The 18,542-nt window shown below is 54.3% G+C and overlaps 1 protein-coding gene across 2 annotated transcripts; it reads right to left on the bottom strand.

The window, feature by feature from the left end:
- Positions 1–153: 153 nt before the first annotated feature.
- Positions 154–18,542, bottom strand: FPGS (folylpolyglutamate synthase). 2 transcript variants are annotated; one of them, XM_032865935.1, is made up of 15 exons: positions 18,348–18,542; positions 7,909–8,037; positions 7,763–7,816; positions 7,614–7,678; positions 5,666–5,780; positions 5,449–5,529; positions 5,284–5,345; positions 5,101–5,203; positions 4,780–4,857; positions 4,432–4,579; positions 4,237–4,326; positions 3,392–3,542; positions 3,141–3,216; positions 2,265–2,331; positions 154–1,063 (listed from the first exon to the last, which is right to left on the bottom strand). In XM_032865935.1, the coding sequence occupies exons 1-15, from the start codon at positions 18,468–18,470 to the stop codon at positions 651–653; spliced, it is 1,755 nt and encodes a 584-aa protein (XP_032721826.1). In that variant the 5' UTR covers positions 18,471–18,542; the 3' UTR covers positions 154–650. The 2 variants fall into 2 exon arrangements, with proteins under 2 accessions (XP_032721826.1, XP_032721825.1); XM_032865934.1 differs by lacking the exon at positions 18,348–18,542 and adding an exon at positions 9,218–9,412.

Here is an 18,542-nt window from a genome sequence, read left to right as displayed (position 1 = left end):
CCCCCTGAGGCTGGGGTGGTGGTGGGGTTGCTGGGGAGGGGCTCATCCCAGGCCCTACAGCCTGGGCTCCTACCCAGTCCAGTTCCCATGCCAGCTGCAGCCCTGACGCCTGCGTTTTGTGCTAAGGGAGCTAGAGATTAAGCTGCTCAAACATTTTGCCATTTCTTTTTGAAAAACTTAAAGGCTTTAATTGACTCCAGCCATCCTTTGTCTCTGGTGGGCCCCAGGCAGGAGCCCTCTCTTCCCCAGAAGGCCACTAAGAGGTAATCTATCAACCAGCACCCAGCAGGACCCCAGGCCTGGCCAGGCAGCTCACACGGTAAGCTGGGCCTGAGCCAGGATGCAGGCAGGGTAGCAAGGGATGGGGGGCTGCATAGTTTAGCCTATTGGGACAGTGGGACAACCAAGAAGCCCTCTGGCTGTCTCAGTCAGGAGGAGGGAGAGGCCCAAGGCACCCTAGGCTCAGACAAGAGGATGTCCCATCTCGGCCTCCCCATTCTAGCCCTGGATCTTGCTGCCCAGAGCCCAGGACCCCGGGCCAGTCTGGACAGAATCAGAAAAGCAGATAACAAAAGGCACCTAACAAAAGTTCATGGTGAGCTGTAGGGCAGGCGTGGGAGACCCCCCCACTTCCAACCCCACTGCCTGGGCTACTGGGATAGGGAAGGCTCCAGCAGCTTCAGGACGCCGCCCACCAGGTGCAGGCTGCCTGTGACCAGTACATGGATGGCGGCAGCCTCTCGGAGCACACCAGCCCCACTGCCAGCCACAGGGTGGGCAAGGAGGCCTGGGGGGGGACTGGGTGGCTGAAAGACAGGGTCCCGGCCTTGGCTGATCCACTGCAGGGCATGGGAGATGCAGCTGAAGACGAGGGAGCCAGTGCTATGGGTGTGGCGTGGGTGGGAAGCCAGCAGCAAGGATGTGGGCTCATCACCAGGCTCCGGGTTGGTGGGGCTCCAGAGGTCCAGGCTGGCCGGCTCCTCATCCAGGTGGCTCCAGTGCTGTTGATGTGCAAGGCAGCGGAGCAACACCTGGTCCAGGGTCACCATGAAGTTCTGCTGGTCTGCCGGGCACAAGGGTGGGCATATCAGCTGGGGGGACGGGGTGGGGGAGGCACACTGGGAGCACCTGCTCAAGACCAGGCCCTTTACACACACCATCAGGCCTCACAGTGGGAAATGCTGGGAGGAAGCGGAGACACAGACCGTCCCAGAGCTGGTGGCAAGCAGGGCCACGGAGCTTAGCTTGAAAGCGGGAGCTCTGGCCTGATCAACACCTCCCCAAACCTTAGCCTCACTGCCTTCAACTGTAAGGCAGGATCCAGCACACGGGTGGGCCTAAGTGGAAATGTGCATTCCTGGATTCTCCCCAACAGTCTGCTGTGGGGCCTGGGGATCTGCATTTTCTTTTTACACTATTTCAAATTTTTTTGAACATGACCCACAGTTTAAAAAAAAAAAAACAACCCTTTACGAGGGCAACTCAGTACTCACACAGGTGTATACAGGTGTCTGGGACGGTACCGTCACAAAACAGTACCTACCCTTCATGCAAGTCACACGTATATTTTCTATTTCATTTTAAAAATGCTGGTTTAGGGCATCTGGGTGGCTCAGACGGTTAAGCGTCTGCCTTCAGCCCAGGTCATGATCCGAGGATCCTACGATCAAGTCCCGAATCGGCTCCCTGATCAGCAGGAAATCTGCTTCTCCCTCTGCCCTTCCTACTCCCCCTGCTGTGCGTTCCCTCTCTCTCCCTGACAGATAAAATCTTAAAAAAAAAAAAAAAAAATAGGGTCTCCTGGGTGATTCAGTGGGTTAAAGCCTCTGCCTTAGGCTCAGATCATAATCCCAGGGTCCTAGGAACAAGCCTCACATCAGGCTCTCTGCTCAGCGGGGAGCCTGCTTCCTCCTCTCTCTCTGGCTGCCTCTCTGCCTACTTGTGATCTCTGTCTGTCAAATAAATACAATCTTTAAAAATAAGTAGATAGATAAAAATGCTTGTTCATACCCACTAAATTGACTATAAAACCATCGGTGGGTTGCAGCCTGCATTTTGAAAACCGTTTCCCTCCAGTAATTCTGTTCCAGTACTGTGATCACAATATCCACAACGTACTGAAGAGTATTTATCTATACAATAAAACAAATCTAGCTCCTACCCGGGACCTCCTGTTCCAAAGCCCCCACTGTCCCCATCAGAGCAGTCCATTGAAGGGGCTTCTGCCCCCTGCTCACTCCCAGAGACCATGCCTGTCACCTTACCTGCGTTGCTAGCAGATGACACCTCCGTCAGGTTAGGGCAGAAAATGGCATAGTCAAACTGACAGGGCTAGAAGGCCAAGAGGAAAGACTTGGTGTCAGAGTCCAGAGAGGATGACTCCACCACCCCAACTTGCTCACAGCACCTCCCCTGGGCTGCCCCCAACATCCCCATCTCTGGAGACGCCCCCACTCAGCTGGAGTGATGCTATACAAACCCAGCCATGGAACCTCAGCGGCTCATCTGCCTCAGTACACCCTGCAGGCCCGTGGCCTGGGCAGCACGGCCCACTGTACAGATGGGAACACTGAGGCTGGGGAGAGGGGGATTTGCTTAAGATCACCCAGCTAAGGAGCAGGCCCCAAATCCAGGCTGGGGAAAGGCTTTGTCTGCCCTGTGAGAGAGATGAACAGCTTCAGCTTCCTGGTCTGTAAAATAGGAAACGATCCCTAGGAACCACTTCGGCCCTGACAGCCCAGGGCACGCCTCAACGTCCCTGAGCAGAGAGGGGGCCTCTTCAGGCTTTACAGCTCAGAGACTCCGCAAACCATCTCTGAAATGCCATCTCGTCTACAACCCTGTACTAGTGGCCGAAGGGGCAGGCTAAGCCAGTCCACAGCCCACACCTCACGCCCCTGCCTAGTCCTGCTTTTAACTCGGCTTCATTCAGCCTGACCCCGCAGGACGAGGGCAGTGACCTACCTAGGTCTAAACCTCCTTATGAGCCCGGTCCCTTCACATGGTATCCTCAGTACCATTCAGGGGAGCCCCATTTGAGAGTTGAAGAAACAACGTCCGGCGGTGAAGGCAGCTTGGGGATCCCACGGCCAGAAACGGGGCTGGTGGGCCTCCCGCCCACTCCCGAGCAAGCCCCTCACCTGCAGCAGCTTCAGCAGGGCCGCGGAATCCCGGTTCCCAGTGGAGTTGAAAAGCAAGACGCGCACCTCACGGCCGCTGGGAGAGGGGCGGGGATGGGGGCGTGGTCAGAGAGGGGGCACCTCCCACCCCACTCCGTGGGCCCCACCCCCTCCTTCCTCCAGAAACGGCCCTCCTCCCGGCTGGGTCCGTCCCAGCAGCTCCCCCCAGCGTCCGGCCCCTCGACCCCCGAAGCCCCGCCCCGGAAGCTCACCGGCTCGGCCTCCGGCTGCGGTGCAGCGCCTGGCGGAACCAGCGCACGCAGGCCTGCACACTGCTCACGGTGTGCGCGCCGTCCAGGTACCAGGTGAGGGGCCCGCGCCGCAGTGTCTGCGTCCGGCCCAGCCACTCGGTGTCCCGAAGCCCTGCAGGGGGCAAGGCAGCCGGCTCCCACCCTAGTCCTCAACTCACACACACAGCCTGCTGCCTGCTGCTCTGCTGGGAGGCTGATGAGTCAAGCTGCCTGCCACTCACTCTCACTCACTCTGCCTCCCCTGAGGGAGTCTTCCCAGCAGCCCTGAGAGGGGACATCCCTATCATATCTCAGTCTCCTATTCCATGTAGGCGGAGAGCCCTTAGCCAAGAGAGATCAGGTCACAGCCAAGCTTGCCGGGATGTGATCTGAGATCTGCCTGACTCGGGCCGGCACACAGTGGGCACAAGGGAATCACTGGCAAGAGGGGTTTAGCTGCTATGAGCACCTACTGTGTGCTGAAAGCTCGGGGGGAAGCAAGAAGCCTGACAATGGCTCCGTTCTCCAGACCTCATGGTCTTAGGATGATGACAAGATTGCCAGTAACAGCAGCTACCACTGACTGGGCGCTACATCCCACTAGGCCCTGGCTCAGCCCCTCAGTGATGTCACCACACGGTGGGCCCTGTCATCACCACATTTGGCAGGTAGGAAAACTGAGGCTCAGAGTCCATGAACTCAAAGTCAGGGACATTGACTTCAGAGGCCTTTGTTCTGGGCACCATCTCCAACCGCCCCCTCCTCTCAAACAGGATACTCAAAGAAACATCTGAGGGGTCCCGGCCAGGCAAGAAGGTCTGCCTCACCATGTCGCATGTGGGACGTGGGCTGGAACACGGGTGCCAGGGGCATCTGCTGCAAGACGCTGGCCCGAGACATCTTCAGCTCCCCGAGGCCTGAGGAGCAAGGGTGGGGGGAGGGGCTGCTGTGTGGACGGAGTGTGCAGGGAACCTTCAGAGGCAGGCTCCACGTGCCCCCTCCCCACGCGCCCGCCCACCTACCCTGGTGGCCCTTTTGCTGCAGCCAGCAGCGAGCCAGCTGCAAGGCCAAGGCGGCGTTGGACCGCTGGTGCTCTCCCTCCAGGCCCAGGGTCAGCGGCGGCCCGCCTTCCTCCAGGGCTTCGAGTGGTGGGCACAGGTAGAGAGGACACTGTCAAGGAGACGGGCAACAGCGGGTCAGGGGAGCCCTCCCTGACGCTGTGGATCCTTCCGTCCTGCTCTGGGAACCAGAATGTGCTCTAGCTGGCTGAGCAGTTGTCCCTCACTGCACAGATGGGCAAACTGAGGCCCAAAAGGATGACGTGCCTCCCCAGTGGGCTACCACCCCCACCCTGGGGTCTCCAAACTCACCGAGATCTGCTGGGCACGGTCCCGCAGCACTGCCAGGGGACTGTCAGGCTGGAGCACCGTGAAGGCAGGGACGCCACGCTGCAAAGGAGGAGGGGGAGAGTGAGACAGACTGCTGCGGGTCCTCCGTCCTGGGGTCTGGCAGCTCACTTCACCTGCCCTCCAGAGGGGAGGGGAGGGGCCTCTTGCTCCAGACCCCGCTGATGGCTGAGACCTTATCCTGAGTTAGAATACAGGTGACCCTGCCCCATCCCCACTTCCCTAAGGCTTGAGGGCCAGGGCCAGGCCATCCATGTACCTCCTCTCCCCAGGGCTGTCTGGTACCTTGAAGATGCCCCCTTTCTGCCATGCGATCGCCTCCACTGTGTCCCCCAGAAGGCTGGTGTGGTCGATGCCAAGAGAGGAGATGCCACACACCACAGGCTTCCTGCAGGAGACAGAAAGGACTTGATGGTGCCGCCTGGGGCTCACGGCCGCCGTCCGTTCTTCCCAAGCAGTGGTCCTCACCTGATGATGTTGGTACAGTCGTAAGCACCACCAATGCCCACTTCCACCACCGCCAGGTCCACCTGCAGAGGCATAGGAGGCACGTCAGGGGTCCTGTTCCCCCAGCCGGCTGAGATTCCCCTCCCCACGGCCTCAGACACAGGACTCAGGGGAGTGGGCACGTACCTTCTCCTGGAGGAAGATGTGGAAGGCCATGAGTGTGAGGAAGCGGAAGTAGGCGGGCATGGAGACACAGCTGCTGCTGTCCTGTGGACAAGAACATGTCAGAACCCAGGGCCCTGCCACTTCTGCTCTGGGGAGACGGGGTTCTGGGGCATACAGCCCCCTGTGGGTCTCTCCAGCGCCCCTACCCGGCCCCCCACCGCCCCTCCTGCATGCGCACCTTGGTCTCCTCCAGCCGGTGGTAGAGGTGCCAAAAGTGCTTGGTGAAGAGCTCGGGGCTTATGGGCTGCCCGTTGATGCGGATCCGCTCCCGCACCTGCACCAGGTGGGGAGAGCTGCCGGGAGACCTGTGGTCATCGGGACTCCCTTCCCGAGCCCCTCATGCCTGTCTTCAGAAACCCAGATCTGACCACGCCACTGCCCTGCTGACAGTCCTGTGACTTCCCTCCGGCCTCCAGCGTCCCAGCTCCTCACCCAGCCTCCCAGGTCCTGGTGGGGCTGAGGCACTGGGCTCTGTGCCTCACCTCTCCCACAGCCCCACAGTTCCCTGTGCCCTAGCCCCTCGGGCCTATTCGTAGTTCCTCCAGGCTGCCCACCCCCCAACTCCCTCTACACATCTCAACTGAGTTGGGCCCTCCTCCAGAAAGAAAGCCCTGCCCCTGCCTGGTACCCCAACAGGCTGATCAGGAATGTGCTCTGGGCTCCAAAAGGCCCCTGTGCTTTACCCATCACACACGCCTCAGTCACTCTGCCAACATCTGCCCCCACACTGTCTTCCAGCCCTAGAGGGCAAGGTCCCATCTGTGTGCTCAAGATGCAACCCCAGGCCGGCCCACGAGGCTACACGGGCTGAAGCCAAAGGCTGGGTTTTTACCCAAAAAAATATTTTTCAAAACTAATTTTTGTTAAGGTTTCATTATTTTTTAAAGTCATCTCCAGACCCAACGTGGAGCTCAAACTCACAACCTCAGAGATCAAGGGTCATAGGCTCTACCTACAGCATCAGCCAGATCACCCCATCCCCAAAATTATTTTAGAAGAGAGATTGTCAGCTTGTGTTTGAATCCTCCAAGCCCCTCTCATATTATAAGTCCTTCCTTACATTTCTTTTTTTTTTTTTAAGATTTTATTTATTTATTTGACAGAGATCACAAGTAGGCAGAGAGAGAGGAAGGGAAGCAGGCTCCCTGCTGAGCAGAGATCCCAATGTGGGGCTCGATCCCAGGACCCTGGGATCATGACCTGAGCCGAAGGCAGAGGCTTTAACCCACTAAGCCACCCAGGCGCCCCCATTTCTTTCTTTTGAACAAAGAACTGTGGAGAGAAAATACGGCCTGAAATGGCCTCAGTCAGCTGATTTCAGACAGTTCTAGATGTCACTTGATGGAACTGGCAAAATAAAAGGAGCAAAAATCCTAAGTCCCACCACCACAGGGACCAAACTCTGAGCACTTCACGACCACTGTGATCCCACTGCTTTACTGGTGAGGAGCTGAGGAGAGGCATGCGCAGCGCAGGAAAGAGGGCCCTACATCTGGTTCACACCCCATCCTCTGGTGTGCGTTTTGGTGCCTGAGGCCAAGCACGAGGTGGCAAAGGGGCGGCTGACGCCAGCAGAACAGAAGGGACACCTCGACACGTGGACATCAGGAAATACCTCAGCACTTAAGCCCTAACAAGCCAGATTTTCTGCTCCTTACGGCAAAGACGTCCGAGGTGATAAATATTTCTCTGTGATTTTAAAGCTCTATGTGGGGGCACCCGGCTGGATCCATGGGTAGAGTGTGCAAAACTTGACTGTGGGATTGTGAGTTCACGCCCTACGTTGTGTGTAGAGATTACTTAAATTTTTTTTTTTAAATCTTAAAAAACATAAAAGCTGCACACGGAATTTAATAAAAAAGATATCTGATGACTCTAGGTATGTACTTCATGTACACATTCCAGCTGCTGTCTCCCCGTCCTGAATTCGTTTCATTACGAAAATTAAAGGCAGCCACAAACTTCGGGCAATATGTTAAAAGCCAATGGAATGGTTATTGAATCAATCAACATTGGGCAGAGAGAGAGGCAGCTGAGCTCCTGCTAGTTGGTTCCAGGCCACCCCCGGCCACCATCCCCTCCACGCGGAGAGCTAAGAGATCCCACATTTCTCCAACCCTCAGTACCTAAAGAATCCTGTCTTCAGGCCATAGCTGCGGAGAATACGTTCAGTGAAGGCACAAGTGGAACCCTAGAAAGAAGAGATCTTGTTTGGGCTGGCCCCACCCTCCCACCCCATCAGGTGGATACCCTACCCCTGAGTCTGATCTCTCACCTTCCCTTTGGTCCCAGTGACGTGAATGATGTTCAGCTGGTCCAAGTCTTCCACCTGAAGACATAAGGACGACCGCCTCAGCCACAGACTCACCTTTGGGGGGGGGGGGGGGGGGCGAGAGCGGTCCCGGGCCCCGCCCACCTTACCTGCAGCCCACTCCGGGCCAAGTACAGCTTCATCGCGTCCAGCTGCGTCTGAGGGTCACCCCGCTGGCGCTTCACCTGCTCCAGGTAGCCAGCATTAGTCTGCAGGGTGTTCAGGGCACGCACAGCATCCTGGCAACCACAGTCCCCAGGGAGCAGGTTAGGACGCAGCAGCGGTCCACAGAAACAGAGGGACCCTGGGACATCGGTGGCCAAGCCAGGGCACCAAGCCTACCAATGCCCGCCCTGGTGCCCCAGCATCGAGGTTAGGCACTGGTGAGAGAGAAGTGGCATCTTCCCAGCTCTGGCAGAGATGGGAACCTGGGGCAGTTCGGCCCCACCCAGGAGTGTTAGGCAAGCAGGTTACATGACTAACGGGAGAAGCCTGTTCCCAGTTTGGGCTTCCCAGTCTTCAACCCCACACTGGGGTCTTTGCCCTCATTCCCCCCAATGACGTCCACAGCTATACTGGGCTCTAAATTGGGAAGGGGCTGTGAGGGGGTGCAAGAGAACCACAGAAGGCTGGGGTTTTAGAACTGGAGGAATTCGAACTAGAAATCCCTGGAGGCTTCCATGCCCAACCCTGAGGATGGGGTTCCACAGCCTGACTCAAAAAAGAGCTGCTCAAAGCGTCCAGATGGGGAAGAGATGGATGCTCCAAGGAAGAGGGGTCTCCCAGGGGTCGACCAGCCAGTGACCAGACACTCCTCAGGAGAGTGTGGGAGTGAGAGTGGACATGCTATTTATTCCCCCTCAAGGGCCCCAATAGCTGGCTGGAGGCCCTGCACCCATTAAACTGTGTCATCGGCCTGACAGGCAGCAGGTGTGGTCTATGGAAACCCACCCCTACAACAGAGCCAGGTGGAAATTTTATGTTCTCCAGATTCTTACCACCCACCAATACCACCTGATTCCCGCCTGCCCCCAATTCCAGGCACTCGGATCTCTGATCTCCTGAATCCTGGAGACTCCAACCCCAGATACCAACTCTTGGATCTCTCAAATCTGAACTCCTGAAACTCTTCACCCCTCCCACACCCCAACCGCTAGTTGGGACCCTGAACCCCCTATCACTGGACGCCCCTTCCCACTAAGGCGGGACACTTTAGCCTCAGAATTCCCAGAACCCGCGGCCCAGGCCCAACTTCCTGGTCTCTGTCCCCACCCCCGGGCTCCAGGATGTTCCGGCCCTCGAGTCCCCCACTGTCAGGCTCCCGGTCCACCCTAGCCTCAGGCCGCGGAGTCCGGACGCTGTGTGGCTCAGGCCCGGCACACGTGTCGTCTTACGACCGCCCGTCGGCCCGCCGGATACCTGATACTCCATGCCGGGCTCCTGCGGCGCGGGCCACGCGCTCAACCCTCGCCGCGCCGTGACCCCGGTCGTGGCACCGCGTGAAGAAACTGCCGCCAGGAAGAGAGCGGCGCGCAGGTGGCAGCGTGCCTGCGACATAGTCCTACCGCCCGTTACCACTTGCTAGGCCCGGGCCGGAGACGCCCCGCCCCGCCCAGCCTCGCCTCGCCCCTGCCTTCCACCAATCAGCGCTACCCAGAGAGTCTCCCGGAACCAATAAGAATCCGCAGGATGCCATATTTGTGAGGGGCAGGGGCGCAGCGGTTCGGCCCTGTTTGTGAGGGGCCCCCTCGCAGGGGCATTCTCTGCACGCGCTCAGCGTCTCCAGGACCCGACCACACCCCCAAAATTGTCCCAGTCTGCAACCCTCAGCCTGGGGGTCCGCCAGAACTAGCTCTGAGCAGGCAAAGACAGAGCTAGCGTACACTTGGATGGATGGAGGTCACTGAATTCAAGCCAGAAATGTCGCGGTTTAATGCAGAGACCGCAGGCTGCGGGTATTGGGCCTCTGCACTTCTGAATCTGACTACCGGACTGCGAGGCAATAGACCCAAACCCAAGCACCTTCGCTTCTGGGGTCCCTCGGCAGCCTGGAAGGCGTCCTGGAAGAAGTGACATTCTGGCAGAGGCCTGGAGATGAGGCGGAGTCAGCGAGGTGGCTGGGCGGGTGGGCGGGGAGAGGTTTTCAGAGGGAGGGAAAGCGGTGTAAAAAGCAAAGGCCTGAAGAGAGGGAGGGGTGACGAGGGTGGGGAGAGGGAGAGAGGAGAACCACTGGTCCGAGGGAACTGCACTTCCACCGGGTGGGGCCTACTTGCCCCAAAATGCCAGATCCAGCAGGACCTTGTAGCCTAAGAAATTTGGATTAAATTTGCACAACAATAACATGGTCTTAAAAAAAAAAAAAAAAGAGGAGCCTGCGTGGCTCAGTCGGTTAAGGGTTTATCTTCGCTTGGGCTCAGGTCATGATCTGTGGGTCCTGGGACCCAGCGTCCCTTCCCTCGGCCTCCCTGCTCAGCAGAGAGCATGCTTCTCCCCCCCCCCCCCCCCCCCCCCCCCCCCCCCTCCCCGTGCCTGTGCTCTTTCTCTCTCTCTCTCTCAAATAAATAAATAAAATCTTTTTTTTTAAAAAATGAATAAAGATGACAAGATCAGGTTTGCACTTTGGAAGATTTACTGTGTGGAGAACAAAGTGGAGAGCCACGTGGGGGAAGAGACAGTAATCTACCCTAGCTATGGATGAGGAGGACTCCGATGGGACTTTTTCCTGTCTGACCTTCTTGGCCCCAACTGCTAGCATGGAACAAGTAGCGGGGAGATTCCTTTTTTTTTTTTTTTTCTTTTAAATAACAAGGCATGCCTGTAATTTATTTTTCAGATCCCCTCTGCGGGATTAAAAAGTCTCTTTCACATCGCATTGCCCTGCTCCCTGCTCCTGGTCCTCTTTTTCCTGTACTCATTCTTCAAGCATTTTTTCATCTCCCCAATGGAGATCATTGCAATGCCCAAACAATTTCAGAATGCTGGGATTTTTATGATATTCCTTAAGCAAGTTAATCAAGATGTTGCGTTCCTCAGTGAGCAAGTATAGAACTAAGAGAAAGCATCTTTAGGAGAAGGTGAAGGAGCACAGCAGAGAAACCTAACGGCCACACCAGGAAGACGGAAGTGACAGTCACCAATGAAGAATCCCCATCCGGAGGCCAGTGGCCTGGGCACCAGGGAGGGGCAGCTCCTGAGGGGCGAAGGCTCCCATGGCCCCCACACCTCACCTGACTAGGAGATTGCCTTTTTATAGGTCAGATGCCAGAAAGGTGTGCGGATATTTGGAGGTGGGGGTGGGGGGTGAAGGGAGTGGGGGCGGGAGAGGGGTGTGTGTGTGTGTGTGCTACAAACAGCCCTCTAGGGAAGTCCCCACAGACAAAAGACAATCCTTCAAACAATTGATGGGATTCCAGAACCTCTCTACCTATTTCCCACCATCATTGGGGGTAAATATTTATCAGAGATCGTTTGATTTTGAAATAAACATATGACATGTCGGAAAGATTCCATCACTGGCTGGACTTCTGCTCTTCACATCACTGCTGGGCACCCCAACCCTGGCCCCATGGGAAATAGGGAGGTGCTTCATTTCATAGTTTTCTTCTCCTTCTCCTCCTCCTTCTTCCTCTTCTCCTTCTTCATCATTGAAATGTTCTCTGTGCATAGGCACATACAGAATAACTGCATAAAAATGATCATAAAGTTGCTTTAAAGGTTCTTCTTTGTGGGATCCTGGCGGCCTCAGTCCATAGAGCGTGCAAGTCTTGATATCGGGGTTATAATTTTGAGCCCCGTGTTGGGTGTAGAGATTCCTTAAAAATCAAAATCTTTAAAAATAAAAAAAACAAATGTTTTTCTTTGGCTCACCCCCACCCCTCACGTTCCTCCTTTGGTGGCATCCAAGTTTGCCTCCCACAGTTTTCTAAGCACATGAGATGACAGACACATCTAGACATCTACAGGACTTTGTCGATGCCCATGACTATATTTTCTGCATCTTAACACTCTTAGTCAACAATAACCTTATAGGGATCCCTTGAAGATACTGACTTAGCAAATAGTTACGGAGCACTTCTCTGGGCCAGGCCCTGCTCTAAACACTTTCTATACAGTTGGTCATTAACTGAGCATGACCCTATAAGACAGGTACTAGTATTAACATCCTGCTCCGGGTCATTCCTCCAAGAATGAGATGGCAGGGAAAATGAGATCCCAGGAGGGAGACCCCCTTCCTCCCAGGTCAGCTTGCCTACATTCCTGAATCTTAACTAATCTCTTTCTCTATGCCCCAAGGAAAGAAGTTTGTGCCAATTTTCCCCTCATGTCTTCTTGGGAGGGGGGAAGGGAGGGTAGGCATTTGCAATCTTCAAAATCATTGAGCTACTGACTTCAGCTCCAGTTGGAAACAGAAACAGATGCACAAGCATGAAGACAAGTAGCAGCCCAGAAAATTCCAGGAGTCTACCTGGTATCATCCCAGTCGTGCAGGGAATTATAAGCCGCGACTGGGGCCTTGGCAAAGCCACCCAGTGGACTTGTGCTGGTCATGTCACCTTTCCCCTGGACTTCTGTTTACTCCATGGTCTCCAAGGACAGTGGGAGGCACATAGGCACAAACACTGGGAAATTTATAGGAGTCCTTTAAGGGGGTGGAGGTAGAATAGAGTTATCTTCTTTTTCTTATTAAAACTTTTCATATTTTCATATCCTAATATTGGGGGAGGAGGCACCTGGGTGGCTCAGCTGGTTAAATGTCTAACTCTTGATTTCAGCTCAAGTCATGGTCTCAGGGTTGTGAGATCCAGCCCCTCCACGGCCTCCGCGCTGGGCATGGAGCCTGCTCAAGGTTCCCTCTCTCCTCCCTCTCCCTCTACCCCTCTCCCCACCCCACGCACTCTCTAAAAAAGGATTTAAAAAAATCAAAATAAAATAAGTCCTAAATTTGTTTGAATGGATAACACATCCTATGATTCAAACAAAAGTATAAAATATGTACAATGGAAAGCTTCCCTCCCGTGCCAGTTCCCAGCACCCTAATTCCCCTCTCCAAAAACAATCAGTTATGTTTCCCGTGATCCCTCCAGAGAGAAAGTTATGCATTTGCAAGCAAAGTTAAATATATAGAGATTTCGCTTTTAGATTTGCAGATAGCAGACTATATACACAAGTCTGTGTTGTATTTTTTCCATATAACTTTATATCCTGGACCTTATTTTAGACTGTGTTGGTACAGAAGAGCGGTCTCATGGGCTAATTTATGTTTTTGAAGCTGGGCAGTACTCCTTGGTGTGGAGGTATTACTACGGATTTAACCAGTCTCCTCCTGGTGAACATTTAGGTTTCTAATATTTTTGTCATCACAAGCGATGTTGCAATGGGTAACATTTTGCCCTCATCATTTCTTCCATGTGTGAGCACATCTGACGGATAATTCCAGGAAGTTCAATTGCTGGGTCAAAGGTGACGGGCATTCAACACCTTCATACATATTGCCACATACACATATACATTGTCCTCCAAAAGGGTAGGTAGGATTAATTTCCACGCTCATGCCTGAGCATGCACGAGCCAGCCATTTCCTCACCAACACAGACCTTAGCCAACTTTGATCTCTGCCACTTGCATAGTTGGAAAAATGGATTCTCAAGGTAGTTATCATTTGTATTTATTTTATTTGGAGGATGCTGCACACTTTTTCTTATGTTTAAAAACTATTTGTATGTGTAATCTGCTAACCTCTTTTGTATCATTGCTCTTTCTTTTGAAAGCCACAAATGTTCATAGAAGGAAACAGAGAAATGTGTAAAGGAGAAAATCAAAGGCACCTTCATCCCACACCTGGAGAACAAATGTTGGCTTTTTGGTGCCAGCATTAAAGTGTTCTTGCTCTCCAGAAAGAATAATTCAAAGAAAGCCATTGTCTGGAGAGGAAGAAAGAAAGAGAGACAGACAGAGAGAGAGAGAAAGAGAGAAAGAAAATTGGCAAGTGGGTCAGTGTCCAGCCCCTGGAGGCAGATCTGCAGGGGTGTGTGGAGGGCAGTAAGAGCTGGGGATTCTACTTTACCCCCACCCTCCTAAAGGGAAAGGATGTCATCCAACCATCCATCCATCCATGCACTCATTCATCTATTCATTCATTCAGCCCCGTGCCAGACCCTGGGCTTGGTGCTGGAGACAGTGGCTTCTGGGGACAGATGACAAAGTCCTGCTTGCAGAAGGCCCTGTCCAAGGTAGGAAGACAATAAAGAAGGAAACTCAGAAAGGGAGATACATATTTGCAAACCCTGATAACCCTGATCAGAGCCATCCTCACTGCTATAGAGGCAGGAGGCTGAGGCCCAGAGAGGGACAGAGACAGCTTGGGGACACACAGCAAGTCAACAAGGCCCCATGGTAGACTTTCTAAACTCAGATCTGCCTGAGTCCCTGCCCCCTTGCTTGGCCCATCATGCCTCCCAGATTAATAAAGCCCATAAGCCCACTGTCACCTGGCTTCTACCTACCTCCCGCCTCATCCACCCCTGCGGGGCACCATTCCTGCAGCTGGCAAAGACTGTAGGAATTGGCCTTGGTGTCTTCCACCTCTAAGCTTTTGCTCACATTTACCTTTACCTGAAATGCCTTTCCCCTATACTTCTCCCCTTTGCTTTTTCAGGCTAACATTTATTAAACACTTATCCCTGTACTTGACTTTGCAATCTCTTTTCAAGTTCTTGAAAATTGTGTGAATTAGAAATTGACCCCATTTTATAGGTGGAGAAATGGATATTCATCTGTTGTCAATGCACTGTGTGACCCTGAGCAGTTTGTTGCCTTCTCTGATCCTGTCTGACCCTTGGTCACCTCCTTAGTAGGGAGAGAGCTGAAATTAGCTCTGTCCTAGGCCATTTCTGGGGATATCCATGGGTGGGTATTTCGCTGAGGACAAGAGTTTCCAAAGGCCACCATACTCCAGAGAGCCTGGACTAGAGGGGTCCAGCTGTCCCTTTCCCCCTTGTGGAGACCAAGGTAGGTTCAAGCTCATTGGCAGGTTTGTGATGAAGCCTGAGGGCCACCCGGGGTTTTGACCCTCCAATAAACATAAGGACTTCCCCACCACCGAATATCTATTTCCATCCAGTGACCTACAAGAAAACACTTTTCTGTAACTGGGGGAAGAAAACTTGCCTTAGATGGAATTCCATATCCTCCGTGGTGCAGCTGTACGAAATCCCCACCATGAGTCTGGCTACTAAGGTGTTCATGGATTTAGTTTATCAGGAGGGCAACTGGGGCCTTAAAAACAGGCCTCCCTCTGATCCTCATTCCACTTCTAGACATGACCTTGAGGAAACAATTGGAACTGTGCTCAGAGCCCCCCAGAGCGCTGTGTTTATCACCCTCTATCTTAGGTGGCAGGTTACACTCCAAGGCTCACTATGCCCTCCTTCCTGAAACCCTTTGTTCTCTGGGCTCCCCTGGTACTTCCCTCCCCAGTTCTACTTCTTCCTTCTTCTTGCTTGGCTGCACTGTCCCCCTGTCTCCCCAGAATCCTCATGTTGGAAGGCCCAGGGCTCATGCTTCTCTCTCTCCAAGGTCCCCAGTCTGGGATGATGTCTGACTTTCAAATGCCTTTCTTCACCGAGCTGCAGACATGAGCGGCCTCCTGACTTCTCCCCCGCGCTTGACCACAGCAGGCGTCTTAAACTCGTCACATCCACAGCAGGTGTTCCCTTAGGGCTCTACCCTGAAACCAGCCAGGCCTCCCCAGCTTGAGACACAACTTCACCATCTGCCCAGCTGCTCTCACCTTGGATTTCCCTCTCCCTTGCCCCCAAACCCTGCCCATCCACAGCCTCTCCAGCAGCCACAGACGTCCCTCCACATTGCCACTGCTGGTCTGCCCTGCAGTCTTGCTGTTCCTCCTCTTGACCCCTACAAGCATTCTCTTGTCATTTTTAAAGATAATCAGATCTTGTCTCTCTTCTGCTGAAACCCCTCCGGTGAATTTCCATAGCATTTAGGGTGACAACCAAACTTTCGAACTTAGCACATCTAAATGTGACCCCCAGCCTTGCTGGTCTTCTCTGTGGTCCTCAGAAACACCTGCTCACACCCATCACCCCACACCTAGTGAGCCCTTAGCATCAAAGGTACTTATGTCATCCTCACAACAGCTTTTCCAGCACTGTGATTATCCTCATTATACACATGGGAAACTGGGGCACAGAGTGGTTACTCAGTCAGCCGAAGGTCACACAGAGTGAATGCACGAAAGAGCCGCAGGGCCTTTGCACTGGTGGTTCCCTCTGCCTGAAATGCTCTTCCCCCAAAAGTTCCCAGGACCGACTCCCCATCATCCCAGGTCTCTGCTCAGATGTCATCCTTTTGCCACATTCTGCTCACCATCTGCCCTGGGGACACTGAGGCCCAGCAAGGGGCCACAGCTGACATGGGACCAGGCGTGGCTCCATGGATGTGCTTGGGATGTTCCTGGGGTTTCCCTCATGGCCAAGAGGGGTCCTCAGAGGGCACCAGGTGTGTGGTGCGAGGCCTTGCGGTAGGCCAGCCCACAGAGAGGCTGGTTTCAGTCTGGCCTCCTCCCCAGCGGCCTGAGTGTCTTTGGGTTTCTCTGCTCAAACCGGTGGACAGCTGGCTCGCTGACCTTCAGAGGCAGAGCATGTGTGCGGAACTTATTTTGGTTTTTAGTCTGTTATCTCACCCTGCAACCATGACTGTCCTCATCACCTCCTCCTTGCCAGCTGCTGGGCTGAGCCCATGCAACCAGGAAGGAACCGAAGACCGGAGGTGCAGAATCCCATGTGGAGCTCACCAGCTGGCAAGGGGAACTGGGAGCAAGGATTCGGCTCAGTCCCAGCTCCATTTGATTCCAGCTGCTACTGATTTATTTTTTTATTTTATTTTTTCTCTACACCCAACGTGGGTTTCGAACTTACAACCCCAAGATCAAGAGTCACAAACTTCACGGACTGAGTCTGCCAGGCACCCCCAGTCGCCTCTGATCTAGACCCGCTCATCAAGCTTGGGAATCCTTGTCTTTTTTTTTTTTTTTTTTTTGCATTGGTGACTTGGATTTTCTTAAGTAATAGTTAACATGAATTCTTTCTAAACATCAGCCCTGTGCACCAATCTTTACGCACTGCTTCTCTTCCTGGACCCTTTCTCAGGGAGGCAGAGGAAGACCTACTAGGGAAAATAGCTCAGTCACTCACAGCGGTCTGTCATGCCAAGCCCCAGACTCCACTCCCTGGCCACCCCTGGACTCTGCCCCACCCCAGCCCTGTGTCCTGTCAGGTGACCTGGTCATTTAATCAATGGGGCTCTGGCCTTGAGCTGGCTCTTACTTCAGAGGGAGGCCCCACTGACTCAGGGAGCCAGGCAAAATGCCAGCACCCCACAGCCCTTGGGGTGTCCTCAGTTCTCTCTCCTGGTGGGGGACCCACACCGTGTGACCCTGGGAAAGTCATCTGTCCTCCCTAGGGTCCTGGCCTCTAAGGTAAGGGGACCTGGATAATCTCAAACCCTGGAATCTGGAGCCACCCCTCGTCTGCTGGGCAGAAGGTTCCGTGGGTCAGGATGGTCTGGGTGAGAGTGGCCCCAGGACACACTGACGGCGGCCTTCCGGTTCTGGCCTGGCCTTCAGACTACAGTCCCAAGAGGGAAGCAGGTGCTGACTCGCTGTGTGCACATTTAGCAGAGGAGAAAACTGAGGCTTGATAAGGCCAAGTCACTGGGCTAGCGCCTGTTGGTCCTGAACCTTGATCTCCTCGCTCAGACTCCTGCGGCCCAGCCGGCTGTACCCCAGCTCCGGCCAGCGTTTGCCGGAGCCAGACTGGGCAGCCTGGGCCAGTCTCCTCACCTCTCTGAGCCCCATTTCCTCATCTGTAAAGCAGGGGTCACGGTCGTGCCCACCTCAGAGGGGTGGGGTGAGGCAGAATGAGAGGGTGCTGTGCCCGGACCCCAGAGCAAGCTCCAGATGGGGGTTAGAAGTCTTTAACGGGTTAGGTCCCTAACAGCCACTACTGCACCTTCGGAATCTACAAAAGGAAGAGCGCATGGGCATAGGACCAGCAGGTAGGAAGCCAGGGACCAGGATTGCCATTATGACTACTATTATTATTATTTTAGTGGCACTAACAACCCTTCCTGAATGAGCAGTCAGAGTTAAATCTGGTGAGAACAGTCTAGGAACCATGTCCGCGGTGCCTGGAGCGCAGGAAGCCCCACGAGGGGCCTCGGCACCTCCCAGGCCTGCTGTCCGTTCTGCTCTGCAGACCCCTCCCCTAGAGCTCCCCCACCACCACAGTGGGCGGGCAGCTGGGTTAGAAGGTGGAACTGAGGCCCGCAGGAGGGCCCCTGATCACCCCAAGCCCTTAGAACCAGGTTTATCGATGACAAGGTTCGCCCTTGGGGCCCCGCCAAGTGTGGGGTTTTTATCATTGCTGATGGCCTGTGGCCTCGAGGGATATATACACACCCGTTATGCAGAAGAAAGAGATGGAAGCTTGGAGAGACAGGCCACCTGCCCAAGGTCACCAAGTTCTCCTACCTGGAAGGAGGCAGTTTTAGCTGAGAAAGTTCTCGTGGATGGGCCGGACCGTTCCATGGCTGCTCTCCACCACACCTTCTCAGCCCCTGTCCAGCGGGTTGCCAGGGACCTGGCACCTTTCATTCCCGGGCTTCCCACACCCCAACAGGGCTGGGTACAAAGTGATTCATGGGTGAGGGCACCTTTGCCAAGCCT

This window comes from Lontra canadensis, unplaced genomic scaffold, assembly GCF_010015895.1.
Source record: "Lontra canadensis isolate GAN:19392208 unplaced genomic scaffold, GSC_riverotter_1.0 scaffold30, whole genome shotgun sequence".
NCBI lineage: Eukaryota > Metazoa > Chordata > Mammalia > Carnivora > Mustelidae > Lontra > Lontra canadensis.
This window is presented reverse-complemented; position numbering and strand designations above follow the sequence as displayed.